The sequence below is a fragment of the Sinocyclocheilus rhinocerous genome, unplaced genomic scaffold, assembly GCF_001515625.1.
Source record: "Sinocyclocheilus rhinocerous isolate Xijiao unplaced genomic scaffold, SAMN03320098_v1.1 scaffold210, whole genome shotgun sequence".
In the NCBI taxonomy this organism is placed as follows: Eukaryota; Metazoa; Chordata; class Actinopteri; order Cypriniformes; family Cyprinidae; genus Sinocyclocheilus; species Sinocyclocheilus rhinocerous.
Genome location: NW_015654490.1, coordinates 10,046 through 27,376, shown reverse-complemented (window position 1 = coordinate 27,376; position 17,331 = coordinate 10,046). Strand labels below are relative to the sequence as shown.

The following is a 17,331-nucleotide window of genomic DNA, read 5'->3' as shown; positions in this document are numbered from 1 at the left end:
GCCTCCCGGATCCACATCTCCGCGTCGGTTGCCGGCGCCATCTGCTCCGCCTAGGACCTCCGAATCCTCCCCGTCGCCCTGGCTCATCGGCTCTCCGTCTCCGCCTCGGGCTCCTCCACCACCTGCTCCGCCGCCGTTGGTCAGCCCCCTGGAGTCGGCGGCCATTCTTCCTCCATGGCTCCTCCCTCCGTCGGCTCCACCGTGGGTCGAAATCATGGCTGTGGCCTAGGTCCTGCTGTGCTCCTCCTGCTCCGGGTCCCTCCTGTCTCCTCCCTCCTTCGTCGCCCCCCTGGTCCCTGTCTGCCGGCCTCCTCCCGGATATCCGTTCTCCTCCGGAACCTCCTCCCAAGTTCCCAACCACGCCTCCCTCTGTTGTTGCTACGGTGCGAGGACGCATCTTCCGGAAGGGGGCATTATGTCAGGATTATGGACTATTCAGTGTGTGTTTTTGCCCTTGTGACCCAGTTTCTTCCTCATGTTGATTGTGTTAATTTGATTCCAGGTGTGTCTCGTTCCTCCCCAATTATCCTGCCTTTAAAAGCCCTAGTCCGTTCAGTTCTTGTTTGTCGGGTCTACTTGTTGGATGTCTCCCTTGTTTCCTGTGTCTACTGTGGATTATTAAAGACTGTGTTATTCAAGAACTCCCTGTTTCCTCGTTCCTTGCTCCCCAAGTGAATTGTGACATAAATGAAGGTGCTACCTACAGTTATTGTAGCATATGGACACACATACAGACAGCTTGCACATATAAACAGTCAGGAACCCAGAAAATTATAGTCAACACTGTCCTGTTATTTATCAATAGCATAGTTTCTGAAGAAATTAAAACCCAGTTTCACTATTAGTAGAGAAGACGTTGCACAAACAGATCGGACTAATTAACACACAGTCGCACTCTTACAAATGCTTTAAAATAACCTGACAGTTCGCCCATTGTCAGCGACATTGTCATAATCCTTCATTTTGGTTAGGGCATATTTAAAGGGATACTTAACCCAAACATGAACATGCTGTCATCATACTCACTTTAGAGTGTAAAAAAATTAACAACCAGGCTCAGCTGAAGCAGATTCTGCTCAGTCATTATGAAGATTGCAAATATGATCTATTACATATTCGTATGTGTAAAGCAAGTCATGCTCATTGAATAATATTAATTTATTTATTAATTTATTTATTTAGCTTAAATTTATTTATTTAACTTAATTTGGCTTAAATATATTTAGTGCCTTCAAATTGACCTCAAATGTATAGGCCCATCAGGAGAAGATTCCTGCTCAAGGGCTCTTACATTTACATATACTTTTATCCAAAGCAACTTGGCAGATATTAAAAAGATGAAGTAAAGATCTCGTTTTGTTAAAGGCACATGTTGTGAACTCCCTTATTTTATAACAGTTGCTGCTGCCTAAACTCCTTAATGCTGTTAATCTTGAAAATGCAACTGCAATAATGCATATTTTGGTTCTAAACTTTGAATTTTTTGTTTATTTATTTAAACTAATATTAAAATTAAACTAAAAATTGAAATATTCATTTATACAATTAACAGAAATCGCAAGAAAAGTTTGCTGCCTACATATCAGTTTTGTGTGGCAAACCTAGTTGCCACCCCAATTATAAAAACCTGGACACGCCCCTGAATGCAACAATATAATATCTCTTATAATGGAAAAACATTTTTATGACATAATATGTTGTTATTATGAGAAAATGTGTCATTTTAATGAGAAATATTTTTTGTTTTAACAAGATTATGTCATTTTAATGACACACAATCTGGTTATTATGAGAAAATATGTTGTTTAAATGACATAACATCTTGATATTACGACATAATTGAATGAAAAACATAATATGTAGGTGGCAGCAATGCAACACCATACTAAGGGACCTGCTGCACAGATGCAATTTTATTATGTATTTTGTCAATATAATTCATATAAGGCAAGAATATGTTCTGTTTTTTCTGTATTTTCTAGAAAGAGTTTTGAGGCAAATGTATATTGGTATAACAGGTATGGACAGTATTATACATGTTTCATATGTAGAATAACACAAAATGTTCAAATGTATACCTGATGTGCCTGTTTGTGTGTGTCTTTCCCTTAAAATTTCTGACTGAAGTGTAAATATTAATTTCCTTTCTCTGCATAGAAGAGGTGGGTTTCTATTAAGCTCTGATTAATCTAATTTCATCTTTGCTTTAAAACTCATTTTTACAGTATACTTGGAAAATATTGTAAATATGATTTGAAAAGAAAAATCCATGTATTTATTGCTATTTTTATGCTTTCACTTTAAGGCTATGATTAGCTTTCTGTGTCATTCTTGAAATTGAAGACCATGCTAATTGCATTGCATATAACATTAACTTTTTTCTTTAAAGGGCGAAATCACACGTTGTAACAAATCTTGTCAGATTTTTTATTTTATTTTTTGTCATTTTTGTTGTTAATCTTTCATATTTATTTATTTTATTTTATTTATTTATTTTTTGCTTGCTTAAATGTTATCTGCCCTTTCTGGACTGTCTCTGCATGGGAGAGGAATTTAAAAGAGCGAAATCACGTTGTAACTGACAAGATAAATCATCTGATTAAATGAAGACCAGCAGTTGATGTCCACCTATTTATTTCACCAACAACACAGTACAGACAACAGTTATATTGGGATCAAAGTGATGTGGATTGGTAAGGCATGTAATGCCAGAGACATCAGAAAATATCATGCAGGGGAGCTTACAGGGGGCAATATATTATTTTATTCCATAAAATATATTATAAACTTCTACAAAAACACACAAAACGGTGTTAGAAAATGTATTTTATCAATTTTTATCAAACAGTTTTATCAATTTCATGTATGTCAAATCTCTGAAGTAAAAAGAAAAAGGGAGTTCAAACTATCCTTAAAGAGCACATTTACTCCACACAAATATATATTACTTCTGATCTCACTGCTGGCTAGTTAGTTGTAACTTAAAGGGGTCATATGATGCGATTTCAAGTTTTCCTTTCTCTTTGGAGTGTTACAAGCTGATTGTGCATAGATAAGATCCCTGAAGTTGCAAAGACTAAAGTCTTAAACCCAAAGAGATATTCTTTATAAAAGTTAAGACTGGTCCACTCCCTCCTAAAATGCCTCTTTCTAACACGCCCCCACATGTCTACGTCACTATCTGGGAAGATTTGCATAACGCCACCCAAATGTTTACGCAAAGAAAGGAGGTGTAACTTTTATTCTCTGTAGTATTGTTGCCGTGGAGACGCTGTATGTTTCCAAATAAGGTAAGGGGCGTAACGTTTCCATCACACGCTTGAGGCATTCGGCCAATCACAACGCACTGGATAGCTGGCCAATCAAAGCACACCTCGCTTTTCAGAACGATGAGCTTTATAAAAATCGATGCGTTTCAGAAAGGCAGGGCATAGAGGAGCAACAATAATGTACAGTATGTGGAAAATAATGTGTTTTTTTAACCTTAAACCGCATAAACACATTTCATTACACCAATTACAATTACAAATAATTATCTTTTTTAGCAACATCATATGACCCCTTTAAATGCTTGTTACCAGTTTTCTTGAAACATTTGTCGAAACTAAAGGAGAAATAAAGCAGCTTTGCTTTTAATTGATCCAGAAGCATTTCACAGCAGTTTTTTGTCAACAATGACACTCTTTGAATATATAGTGTAACGCAGATATTTATTTTATGTTCAGGTGTTTAAAAATTGCAAGCAACACGGCTGTGTTTGCATGGCACCTCATGTCAGTGAAGTGAACTGCAGAAATATCACAGACATATAACAAGGAAAGATTCACATTCTGTCCAATTAAGCCCCTATAAATATGAAGAAACTCTGGGGTAAACATTTTTTAGCAAATCTTTTTTGCAAAGTATGGATTTTACTGTCAACTATTGCTGTCCACTTTATTAACACACAAAGAGGACAACAATAAAACCTCAGCATACACAAGTTCTGATTTAACAAGAGCTTGGAGAACACAGTTTCAAACATGATGAACACTAGTTTGTGTAGAAAATCTCACATAATCTGTCCACAGTCTGAGATGGTGATGGTTTTTGTGGGTTTCCCGTCTTTAGCGCCCAGCTCTCCGATTCTCCTCACCACATCCATGCCGTCTTTGACGAATCCGAAGGCAACGTGCTTGAAGTCCAAGTGCTCTGCTTTCTTGAGGGTGATGAAGAACTGCGAGTTGTTGGTGTCTCTGCCGCGGTTGGCCATGGACAGCAGCCCCGGCACCGTGTGCCTCACCTCGAAGCTCTCATCCTCAAACTTCCCTCCGTAGATGGATTTTCCTCCCATCCCATCCTGGTTGGTGATATCACCACCCTGAGAGACATTTAATTACATTTAATATGTAGTTTTTATTCATGTTTATTACATCAGTTTGTTTGGTTTTAGTCATTTTAATACTTCACCTTAAATGAAAATGGAAACTATCTGGAACCCATAATAATGTTTTTCATACTTTCAGTTAATGTTTATTTTACTTCAAGTAACAGAAATGATTTTTTTAGGGTTTTAATTTTAATAATAATAATAACCCTGCTCCTCAGTTGCTTTGGACACAACTGTTAAAAGACATCTGTGCGGCATAATAATTTGGGAATTATTGACAGATGTGCATTATTTGTTGATTTTATAGAATTTTAGTAATGATTGTTTTGACATTGAGAATTTATTTCAATGAACTGAACCAGTCAAGCCATTGGTGTAAATGAATATTCATGCTGTCTTCATATAGAACACATCATCAGTGAGTTTACATAATGACGGTGTGTCCTCACCTGACAGATGAAGTCTGGGATGATCCTGTGGAAGATGGACCGGCGGTAACCAAAGCCCTTCTCTCCCGTACACAGAGCCCGGAAGTTCTCCGCCGTTCTGGGCACGATGTGAGCGAAGAGCTCCATGACGACTCTCCCAGCATCCTTGTTATCTATGGTGATGTCGAAGAACACCACAGGGTTGGACTCTCGTGACAGCGCCTCGGCGGAAGACATCTGAGCGGAGTCAGCCTGCAACATGCGACTCTGGCAGTCGGTCAATGCTCGTCTAAAGGACTCCGCCAGTTCTGGAGTCTTGAACTTGGCCGCCAGCTGCTCGACTTTCCCATCTCCCTCTGTGTGTGTGAACAACCATATAGACATGAAGACACAGGCAGCAGGGTGATGTGTGTGAGGAGAGGAGTGAGACTTGTACCTGAGTAGTCTGTGGCGGTCCACACCAGCGCATTAGGCGAGGTGTTCATGGGCTTGAGCTCGATGCTCTGGCTGATGACGTGGTTGGCGCAGACTTTTAACACCTGCTCACGTTTCATCAGCAGGCGGTAGAGCTTCTTCACAGGGTGGAAGAGGATCTTGATGTCTCCCACGCCGCGCTCCTTCCACTGATTGTACTCATGGTCCCAGCGGTAGAGTTTGGCTCTTTCTTTGAACAGGATCTCCTCATCCTCCTCACCGGACCTCACCTCCACCTGCAGGAGCCACGTCAACACACGTCACACCTCTAGAGACATGAAGATCACAGCTAACAGCATCACAGCAAACACTCACCTCTGGCAGAGAAACTTCTTTCGCTGTGCTTCCAGAGACGGTGGCTCCTGCGCCTGACCACGTGAAATTATCATCTGCAGAAATAAACACATGATGAAAACACTACACTGCCAATAGTAATGCTGATAGCAGCAGTATGATAACATACTAGCACTATACTAATTCATATTAATGTTGCCAATGAAGTCACACACACACACACAAAAAAAACATTTTGATTGGCTTATAAAACAGGATCTTTTCTGCAGTCTTTGAAATATTTGAGCTCTGTCACAAGCTTTATACAACACGGCTAAATGCTAGCATCAAAAAAGAGTCTTTTAGGAAAATACATTATTACGAAATGCAGAAAAGAGCGAGTCTTTGTGGAAACTGTTCATCATTCACCTTTCAAGCCACGGAATTAAAGTTGTAATTTGATTTTCTTTTCCCAAAAATGATGCTATGCATAGATCTTTAAAAACAAACAAAAGAAGACCATATGATCTGCTTAAGGACAGCATTTTCAGACAAAGATTAAATTAGATTAGATTAGAGATTAGCATTACCAGTATTTACAGTATGCAGCACAAACAATTTTTACTATCAGAAGACAAATACAAAGTTCTGGCATGAAACTCTAGATGGCGCAGTCCGATAGATCTAATATAATGACATCATCATCACATGGCACAGCTGATTGGTTCTCTCCTGTATCGGTAGCCAATGAGCTCGCTGCTCAACATTCAAATACTTGGCTAGAGCTTGCTGTAGCAGTGCACTTCAGAAACCCTCCCCCTTCCCCAGCTCCACCTGTATAGATCTGCTACGAGGTGATTCATGTATGCTATATGGGGGTTATTTCATGTATGTTATATGTGCAGCAGCAGTATTTCTTACATGCTCACAGCAGCATGTTGTGGATGTATTGGCAGTAGCAAGTCTCAGTACTTGCTCTGCCGCAGCAGCAGCAGCGTAGCAGATCTATTCCACCAAGACCAAATACATTAACATTATCATGTACATTACCATGCCAATCCCTCTGAGATTTGTCATGACAGAAATAGGCTTACTAGCACAGAATAAATAAAGTGTTGTATAAAGTGTCACAAGTGTTCTGAAGGAATGAAAAATAAATAAAAATTTAATGTATTATTTAGTGTAAATATTGACTTCAGTTCTCATACTGATGAAAGCAGCAGTTCAAGAAAAGCCAAAAAAAACGTTTCTCTCTTGTGCTTTGGTTCAGGTGACAGAATGTAAATCTCACATAAAGACATACTGACTTTGTAATCGTTTTAAAAAAACTTAAATGATTGCTCAGCAAAGACAGTAGAAAGACTTGTGAACTGAATTGCACTGTTTAATATGAGAAATCAAACAAATGACCTTCGAGCTGCTTCTGTCTAATGAATCAGACAGGTAAATTGTGATACACTGGTGAACAGGTAAAGACAGCACTCACCTTTTTTACCAAATGCAAATTCCGATGAACTCTCTGCCAATTCTGCAAATGAAAACCCACCCGCAGATGCGAATCCAAAAGACAGACCTGCTGGGGGAGAGCAAACACACGTCATGCGCTTAACAACATTCAGCAGGCAAATGATGACTGACAGTTTGAATGAGTGTCACTGAACTTCACTCTCTGAGCCCGATCCTCGCTCATAGGTCATATGCTATATCATGAGTCACAATATTTGCCCATTGATTTTTTGTTTGTTATCTTGCATTGGTGACAAGCATAGGCAAACTTTCATGACTGCGGGCACCAGATTTCAAGAGTTTAAATCCCCCACTCAGGGCTTTTCTCTTAAATCAATATGGTTTATTTAATCTTCTCAACCAGGTAACCATTCACATGCACTCTGATGCTGATGTACTGAAAACACAAGAAAACATGTAAGTTGGAGTTCAGCTATCTCTTTTGAGATATTCTGCTCAAATAAGTGTAATACATGAGTCTGTTTCCTTTCACGGAGCTGCTTGTGCCATTTAATCTGCTATCAAAACTTCTCAGTGATGAACTGTAATGAATCCAAACATGGATTCCGTTGCGTAAGTGCATTTATTCAGCAACCACAAAGTAATCATTTCATATGATTTGTAATTATTGGAATTAAGGTAGCACTTTATTTAATTAACACCTTATTTATGTTATATGTACTTACTATTATAATAACAATAAATTATGCATAACTACATGCATGATACTCTGCAACTGTGGTAAATTACATGTCTACATAAATACTTCCTCATGTTATATCAGATGTTACTGTGCTATTAAAAATGTGATAGAATTTGTGACCGCATTATACAGAAGGATGGCAAATGAAAGGAAAACAAGTTTCATGGTCCAAAATGTGTCTGCTGTCTGGATTGCATGTTGCATGGTATAGATAGTTAAAATTTATATAGTACAAGTATATACATTAAAAAAGTCTATACTTTAAGTATACAGTACATAAAATAAAATAAGTTATCACAGGATACGGCTGCAGTATTGTGAGAAAAATCATTAATATTGATTGCTCTTGATATTGTGATGATGATTACCCAGCTGAAGAAGTGGTCAAAACCACTGTAAAACCAGCTATGACCAGGCCGGGGCGACTAGTTAAAACCAAAGGAAACTATCTTGAACCTAAACCAGAGACACGTTTAGCTTCAGCCATGGCTGAACACACCTGAACCAGCTATAATCTTCAGGACAACTTGGAAACTGCAGGCAAGGTGTGTTTGGAAATGTCAGTCCTGGGGCTGGATAGAATCCCTATAAAGAGCTGCTCACCAGCCCCTGCAAAGCTTTTGAAAGTGGGATCCTTCTGGCCCAACTGAAAACTACCATGTGACTTTGCTAAGTCCATGGCCAGACTTACCATTGGGCTTGAATGGGCTGCAGCCCAGGGGCCCCGCCTTGTAGGGGACCCCGCCTTAACCCGTTTACATTTGTTTGATTTGTTCAGTTATGTGCCAGTCAGAAATTATTAGCCGCATTTCAACTGCGCACACGGGCCAGCCGTGGCTAACAACTTCCAACTACGACCTTCGAAGCCATAATCAAAGAGCATAAACTGGAATTTATGATTTTTTTTCACATAGAAAAAGGACACCCGTATTAAATCACATCTGCGCAGAACCACCGATTAATTTGTGATCACATGGCTACTTTAAACGGTTCCATTAAGCCTTTAGCCCAAAAGAGCGCACATTTAGTAAGATAATAATAAATTCTCACATGTTCACGCCCCATTTCTTTACAGAGGATGATTCTATATTATATTAATGTTCCACTAAATTAATCTGAAGAGTTTTGAGTGCTCTCTCTCTTCCAAAGACTATAGAATATCCTAATATCTTACAGGGACTTTGTCCCGTCTCACTACCATCACACAAAGTGGAGCAGAAATGTCATAAAAACGTTTATGCACAAACACACACATATATCCTACAGCTTGTCAATATATTGATATAAATGTAAATATAAAAGAGACATGTATGTTACAATGTATAAGAAAAAAAAATTATGAGAAAAAATTATAATATATACAAATTTATTATATCAAGAAAAAACTATCCCTGCATCCATTCCTAAAATATTTCTAATATGATGTTCTCCGTGATGTGAGATGATGGACTTATTTCTGAGAGCAGATGAATCTCCAGGACTTTACCCCTGTCTGAGACCTTCTTGAGCTCCTCTTTGCAGAAATCCTCCAGTTTGTCTCTCAGCTGATGGACAGATTCTCTCAGGCCATCAAAAGGGATGAGAGAACTGAAGGGATCATCATTTACTTCTGTAGATTCAGGAGGTGCTGACAGACACTGGAAACTCTATAGAAAACACAAATCAAAACTCATCAGCTCCACACTTCACCCAATTTTCTGCACAAATATCAGATTTGTGCGGCTCTTGTTGACTTGACTGATCTTTAGTAACTCACCTCTATCCAGCACTTTCACAGCATCAGCTTCATTCTTCTCATATTCATTAAATCACATTAGAGCTACAGATTCTAGTATTTGCCACTTACACTCAATGTGAACTTTCTTGGAAATAGTTTGGATGACAAAACATCTACTAAGAACATAAATGTCTATCTAACAGTTCAAGCACATCAGTGGTATCTCATTGAAAGGTTGAGTAGATTTGATTAGGAAAAGCAGCTCGAAAGGACTAGAAATGACTATTATTCATAACTTTAGAGCTGTTAGAGACACTGAAATTTCACAAGGACCCTCACCGTCCCACCTGTGGGACGTTTGGCGCTCTTTTTTGTTGTTGTCTTTTTTCTCTATCCAATCTTTTAGTAATCATCATAAATCATATATCATTTTAAAGCTTAGAAGCCCAAGATTCATCCTGTGAAAACCATTTCGAAATCAGACATTGCGTTACCATGGAAATGGTACTTTAAAATCTTTTGGCGGTCTCCTCCCCCTTAGTGGGCGGTGTCAAGTGTCATATTACAAAATGAATTACGGTCTTTTAGAATCAAAACTTTTTATAATCTTGACAAAAAAACATATCATTGGAAAGGTCTGAGTCTCAGGATTCCATATTTGGTGGTTATATATTGACAGAGAAATCTAGACATTTGTAACAGAAACATGCATTAAAAAAATTCAGTGGCGTTTGGATGGCACCCGGTGGCTGTTTGTGGTATAACTCCCTAAATAAAATCTCACAGGAACCTCAATTTTTTTCAAATCAACTTCAAATTTGGAACATAACTTATTTAGACATAAGGCTATAAGTTTATACCAATTTTAGAGTAAAACCTGATATGTAAAATATTTATTATATATAAAATAAAATAAAATTAATATAGTGCATTTTCTTTACAGTAAATTTAAACTACTATAACTTTTTGATACTTAGATTTTTTGAAAAAATTTTTGCGATAATTTGCTGATTTTCTTCTTTAAAAAGAGACCAACCTTATGTATGTATTCCAAAGTGGTCATAAATTACAACAATTTAAGTTTGGATAGTGCACCTATTTTAAAAATGGGGGGTGACAGTTAAAGGGTTAAGACGTGGTCAGGTTTGGTATGGTTTCAATACTCTGAAGCATTGCTGATATACAGTCTCACTTCATGTTTGGGTTTTTCATGGTAAAATTGATCAATATATTACAAAATAAAAAATTTATCAAGTGTGAAGATCTTGGTATATGAGACCATGATCCGCACTTACAAAAATAGTCTTCTGTTTAGCATTTATTTTTCATTAATCACCAATAGGACAAAACACAAAACCATGTGTGAAGATCACCTGATCCAATTTTGATGAAAGTTACTGATCACTGAAAGTCACTGATTTCACCATGATGCAAGAAATCAGAAAGAAAAATTTGTTAAAAAGGTAAAATGTCAGTGAAGTTCTGTTTCTTTCTGCAGTCATGAACTGTTTTTATGTAAGTCTCAGCAGGATCTGGCTCAAATCCACTATGATCCTGTTCTTCTAGATCTGTTACCTGCAGGAACTGGATGTGATCCTGTGTGTGTGAAAGCTGCTCCAGCTCAGCGTCTCTCCTCCTCAGATCATTGATCTCCTGCTCCAGTCGCTCCAGTCGTCCTTCAGCTCGACTCACGGCCTGCTTTTCCTGATCTCTGATCAGCCATATCACAACGACTTCTGTGTCTCCTTCAGCTGGTGCTGGAGGACAAACAGATGATAATAAATCTCACAGAAAACTACTGTCACTAAATCATCATGTTGTAAAGTCCACCTAACTGGCCCAATGACTAGAGCCCTGCATTTCAGCCCGGGCTCAATGGGCCCCGACTTTTTTACGCCCATTAGGCTTCGGGCCAATTTTCACGTATAGTTCAGACGCGGGCTGGGCCTCTGGCCTGTTTTAGGAGACGGCAGAAAGCCCATCATGCTTGTTTTCTTTATTTTATAAAAGCACAACGTTTTGTTGATATTGTGAGTGCACACAAATAAAAGTAGACCCTTTACAGTTCCGAATGATGTATTACTCTTACCTATATGAGCAAAAATGACGGCATATTAAAAGTTGTTTCCACTGAAAAGAAATGCAAGTGATCGCGCTGGCGCCTCCATGTCCTGCAAAGCGCGCTTTAGCTTCCACTCTCCGCATAAACGATTGGATACAGCACACATTTATCTAGGTTTAACGTTTAAACATTGTTAGATGCTTGAACTGTTTTATATCTATAGATTTTATTTTAGGCAAGTTGATCAAACATAGGATATGATCAGCTCACTGTCTGCCACTGGCCACTTGGTCATTACTTTAAAAAACTTATATTTAACGAACAAAAAATGCTCCAAACGTTTTTCTAAATTAACTTCATAAAAAAACGAAACAAAATATTTGCCATTACATACAAAACTGAACTATTTTAATAGCTGAAACAGTATAAGCTGTTTTGGGAGAAGGGGGAAAAAAGATGGGCTCGGGTCGGGCTCAGGCCTGTAAATCTGTTAAGCTGTTGGACACGGCCCGGGCTAGGGCCTAAATTTGAAGCCCGTGCAAGGCTCTACCAATGACCGTATACACTGATGGCTAAAGGTTTCCTGTATGTTATGTCTTTTCAGTGTGCAAAATACCTGAAACTATGCTTGATGAAAAGAACAGATTACAGCAGAAATTACTTTATTACAAGTTACAAGTCACCATTTCCAATATAAATTGTACCTGAAAAGTACTTTTACAGCAGAGTAAAAATACTTCACTACTGTCCACCTCTGCTCGTAATGAATATAAAACTGTGTCAAAAACCATGCAGAATACTCGCTAGTATTTAACAGAACGATTTTACATCACTGCCTATACACAACTACCTTACTACTGCATTCACATTTGTGTAAAGTAGCATTGTTGACAGGTTTGGGTAAATAAGGGCAAAACGTACAATATCTAGTACCTTCAATGCCCTGTAGGTGGCAATATAACTTCTGTTGCAGCAGAAATAAATTGCTGCAGAAAAGATAGGGTGCCATGCAAAATGTAACGAGTAATTGCATTAATTATCACAAATGTATTGGCGTAAAGAGTACAGTACATATACTTTTGTCAATAAGAGAGTAAAAGCAGCTAATTTATTTGATAATCAGTAAACCTACATCCCAGATAGCACACGTACATCTGCAAGATGTCTGTTAAAGAGTGTTTTGTCTGGAAAACATCTGCTGTGTATAAACATCTGAAAATCATCTTTAAGATGTTTTACATAGTTTTACATAGATTCTATACCATAAATATCCTAAATAAATTTTTTAAATGTCTGTTTTACATCTGACAGGAAATGTCCTAGAGACGTATTGCAGATGTTAGTGTAGAGAAGACTGGAGAGACATCCAGTCTGACCGCAATGCTATGGGACGCTTCAGGACGCGCAGACGGGGAAAGCGAGCCGGCACGCTCATGAAACTTAGACAGCGCGGATTTCGAACGGCGCTGCCTACCATCCATCTGGCGAATCTCCACTCTATACCCAACAAAACGGATGAACTTCTTCTGCTCTCCTGGATAAACAAGGATTTCTCACACTCTGCTGCTCTGTGTTTCACAGAAAACCTGGCTGAATGACGTCATCCCGGGCAACGCGCTACATTTGCTGGGCTTCCAGCTGTTCAGAGTGGATTGCGATGCGGAATCAGTGGGGAAATCATGAGGCAGCGGGACATGCTTTTACATGAATGAAAGGTGGTGTACAGATGTAACAGCAATAAAGAAGATGTGCTGCCCTGATCTAGAAGCACTCTTCATTAACTGTAAGCCCTTCTATTTGCCGCAGGAGTTTTTGTGCTTTCATTCTCGTGAGTGTCCACATTCCACCGCAAGCGCACGTAAGTTTGGCTTTACAATAACTCGCTGATCAAACACTGACACAGAACAACAACACCTGGACTCTGTTATTATCATTCTAGGGGGCTTTAATGAAGCAATTCTCTCCCGTGAACTGCCAAAATACAGACAGCGTGTTACTTGTCCCACCAGAGACAGTAATATATTGGATCACTGTTACACCATAATAAAGGACGCATATCACTCTGTCCCACGGGCAGCTTTAGGACTCTCTGACCACTACCTGGTTCATATCTTATACCAACTTACAGGCAAAAACTTAAATCTGCTAAACCTGTAGTAATTACTGTAAAGAAATGGACCAACAAAACAGAGCGGGCATTACAAGCCTGTTTCAACTCCACTGATTGGAGTGTTTTTGAAGCTGCTGCCAACAATCTGGACGAGCTCACGAAAACTGTAACTTCATATATCAGTTTCTGTGAGGATATATGCATCCCTACCAGGACTTATTTAACATTCAACAATGATGCCATGGTTTACAGAAAAACTTCGTCAGGCCAAAGAGGATGCTTACAGAAATGGGGACAGAGTCTTGTACAATCAGGCCAGGAACACACTGAATAAGGAGATTAGAGCAGCTAAGAGGAGCTATGCTAAAAAGTTGGAAGATCAGTTCACTTCCAACGACCCAGCTTCAGTGTGGAAAGGTCTGAAAGCCATCACCAACTACAAGACACCATCCCCCAGCAATGAGACGAATCAACAACTTGCTAAAGACCTGAATGAGTTTTATTGTGGATTCGAAACCCCCCACACTCATTCTGATCATCTCTTTACACAGCCGTTAACACCCCCAGCAACCCCTCTCTCCCTCCTCTGGCACTTCAGATCAGTGAAGATGATGTGTGTCAGGTCTTCAGAAAGAACACGAGAAGAAAGGCACCAGGCCCAGACGGTGTCACACCAGCCTGTCTGAAAACCTATGCTGACCAGCTGGCCCCCTTTCTCTTTTCACAGATCTTCAACATATCACTGGAGCTGTGCGAAGTCCCTGCCTGCTTCAAATGCTCCACCATCATCCCCGTCCCAAAGAAATCCAAGATAACAGGACTTAATGACTACAGACCAGTGGCTCTAACGTCATGAAGTCATTTGAAAAACTGGTTCAGGCTTATCTTAAGGACATCACTGGACCCTTACTGGACCCCGTGCAGTTTGCTTAACAAGCAAACAGGTCTGTGGATGATGCAGTCAACATGGGACTGCACTTCATCCTGCAGCATCTGGATAAATCAGGGACTTATGTGAGGATCCTGTTTGTGGACTTCAGTTCGGCCTTCAACACCATCATTCCAACACTCCTCCAAATCAAACTAACCCAGCTCTCTGTCCCTAGCTCCATCTGTCAATGGATCACCAGCTTTATGACAGATAGGCAACAGCTAGTGAGACTGGGGAAATTCATTTCTAAGAACTGCACCACCAAAACTGGTGCCCCTCAGGGATGCGTCCTCTCCCCACTGGTCTTCTTCCTGTACACCAACGACTGCACATCCAAAGACCCCTCTGTCAAGCTCTTGAAGTTCGCAGAAGACACTATACTTATCGGCCTCATTCAGGACGGTGACGAGTTTGCATACAGACAAGAGGTTGAGCAGCTGGTTGTCTGGTGGAGTCTTAACAACCTGGAGCTCAACACACTCAAAACAGTGGAGATGATCGTGGACTTCAGGAGAAACCCCCCTGCACTCCCCCCACTCACCATCATGGACAGCACTGTGGCTGCAGTGGAGGAATTCAAGTTCCTGGGCTCCACCATCTCCCAGGACCTGAAGTGGGACACTCACATAGACTGACACATAGATTGTAAAAAAGGCCCAACAAAGGTTGTACTTCCTTCACCAGCTGAGGAAGTTCACCCTGCCACAGGAGCTGCTGAAACAGTTCTTCTCTGCCGTCATTGAGTCTGTCCTGTGCACATCAATAACTGTAATCTTCTGGTGTCCGATTTGTAGCTAAGCCAAACCAGACAGAGGACGGTTCGGACTGCTGAGAGGATTATTGATGCTCCCCTGCCCACCCTTCAAGAACTGTATACATCCAGAATGCGGAAAAGGGCTCAGAAAATCACTCTGGATCCCTCACATCCAAGTCATCCCCTTTTTGAACTTTTGCCATCTGGCCGGCGCTACAGAGCCCCAAATACCAGGATAGCCAGGCACAAGAATAGTTTCTTCTCCCAGTCAATCTACCTTATGAAGAGTTAAATGTTCCCCCCATTGTGCAATAAAATATGTGCAATAAACGTATATTTATTTATTACCACCTACATCCTAGTACACCCCTGCATCTCATTCTATTCTATTCCTATTCTATAATCTATAGCACAACTGTACATACAATTGATTTTATTTTTCAATTTATTTTTCTGTTTTTGTCTATTTATATTTACATGTGTATTTTTTATTCTCATCTTATTTTTTATTGTCTGTGTGTTGCTATTGTCTCTGTGTACTGGAAGTTTGTGACACTAAAACAAATTCCTTGTATGCGCAAGCATACTTGACAATAAATCTCTTTCTGATTCTGAGCTAGAAGGACTAGTTGCAACAAGCCATGTTACAATTTTCCACCTGGGAGAGAACTCTCCCAACCACAACCAAGTCAGAATAACATCTTCGGAAGTTCATCAGTCTTCAACCCGGAAGAAACTGCTGCAACTTCAACCTGGAAGAAAATGCTGCAACACCATCTAGCAAACGAACAATCAAGACTGCATCCAGCTGCTCGTTCAATGGCCAAGGCAATACAAGTATCATACATTTAACTAAATGAAACAGAGGTTTAGCCTAAGCTGTGGACCCCTTGTTACCAAGGCATTGATGGTTCTGCTTAGGTGGTTAACTGACTTACCATTCTCATAGCTTCATTCCCTGGTTTATGTAAAGTTTTATTAATTAATTTTTACTTTCCCTTTTCCCAATGTATGTATGTGTGAGTGTGTGTATATGTTTGTTTAGACTAGTTATACAGTATGTTAGTGTTTTAGCTAATAAAACTTTTTTTGTGCACAATTACATGACTTTGGTTTCTGTGGTCCCTTTAATGAGCTGAACTTGCTACATGCCTATCTATGGCATTTATATGATAAAAAAGTTTTTTTTCTGTGGCGACAAAGATAACATTTCTTAGAGTTGATATGAAATTACACTGAATGTTCGTTCGATGAACAGATTAGTTGATTGTAATATCAATTCTGCTACAGTTACTTCTGGCAGCTGATACAGGTCGTTTTAATTGGTTGTAATTATTTATAGACATTTTCCTTCTGAGCTAATTTGCTACATAAGTCTTGGCCACTACTACAGATATAAGACAACTAAAATTACTTTCTCTTATAGATTTTTTGTTTTAGTCATGCCATGGTTTTCCATGTACACTTAATTAGAATAACATTACAATAAACAGAGGTAAGGTTGGTTGAGCAACATTCCATTGACCTTAATGGAAGAAATGGAAGACATTTCTTTTTTGCCTTTACAGTCTAAATACCCTTGAACCTGTGTCAAGTGTTACAGTTCCTGCACTCTAAAGGCTGATTTATACTTCTGCATCGGACCTACACCGTAGCCTTTATGCCGTAGGCTATGCGTCAGTTTTCATTTATACTTCTGCGTCGTTGTCCGCGTCGACGTGCAGTACACATGCAAACCGCTAGTCTGCAGTGTCCACGGGCATGTTGCTGGTTTAACACGCAGACCACGGCAAAAGCAGAAGAAGAAGCGGCTCGTCGGAGAAGCATTATAGCCATGACGGCGGCAAATCAATTTCAAATCATTAAATCATTATTTAAAACTACAAAAAGGAGACAACAACGGAACAGGAGATGACATTCTTTCAATCTCCATAAAGACTTGTACCACGGCAGATAACATTGTTTGTCGTGGACAACTACTGATGTATAATGCTATGTAGTATA

General features: G+C 39.5%; 1 protein-coding gene and 1 pseudogene across 1 annotated transcript; both read right to left on the bottom strand.

The window, feature by feature from the left end:
* Positions 1-4,051: 4,051 nt before the first annotated feature.
* On the bottom strand, positions 4,052-7,084 carry LOC107717029 (peptidyl-prolyl cis-trans isomerase A-like). The gene is made up of 5 exons (XM_016523674.1): positions 7,031-7,084; positions 5,587-5,660; positions 5,234-5,507; positions 4,819-5,153; positions 4,052-4,360 (listed from the first exon to the last, which is right to left on the bottom strand). The coding sequence occupies exons 3-5, from the start codon at positions 5,349-5,351 to the stop codon at positions 4,052-4,054; spliced, it is 762 nt and encodes a 253-aa protein (XP_016379160.1). The 5' UTR covers positions 5,352-5,507; positions 5,587-5,660; positions 7,031-7,084.
* A 309-nt stretch (positions 7,085-7,393) lies between these two features.
* LOC107717018 (E3 ubiquitin/ISG15 ligase TRIM25-like) overlaps positions 7,394-17,331 on the bottom strand; it is a 19,171-nt pseudogene continuing 9,233 nt past the window's right edge.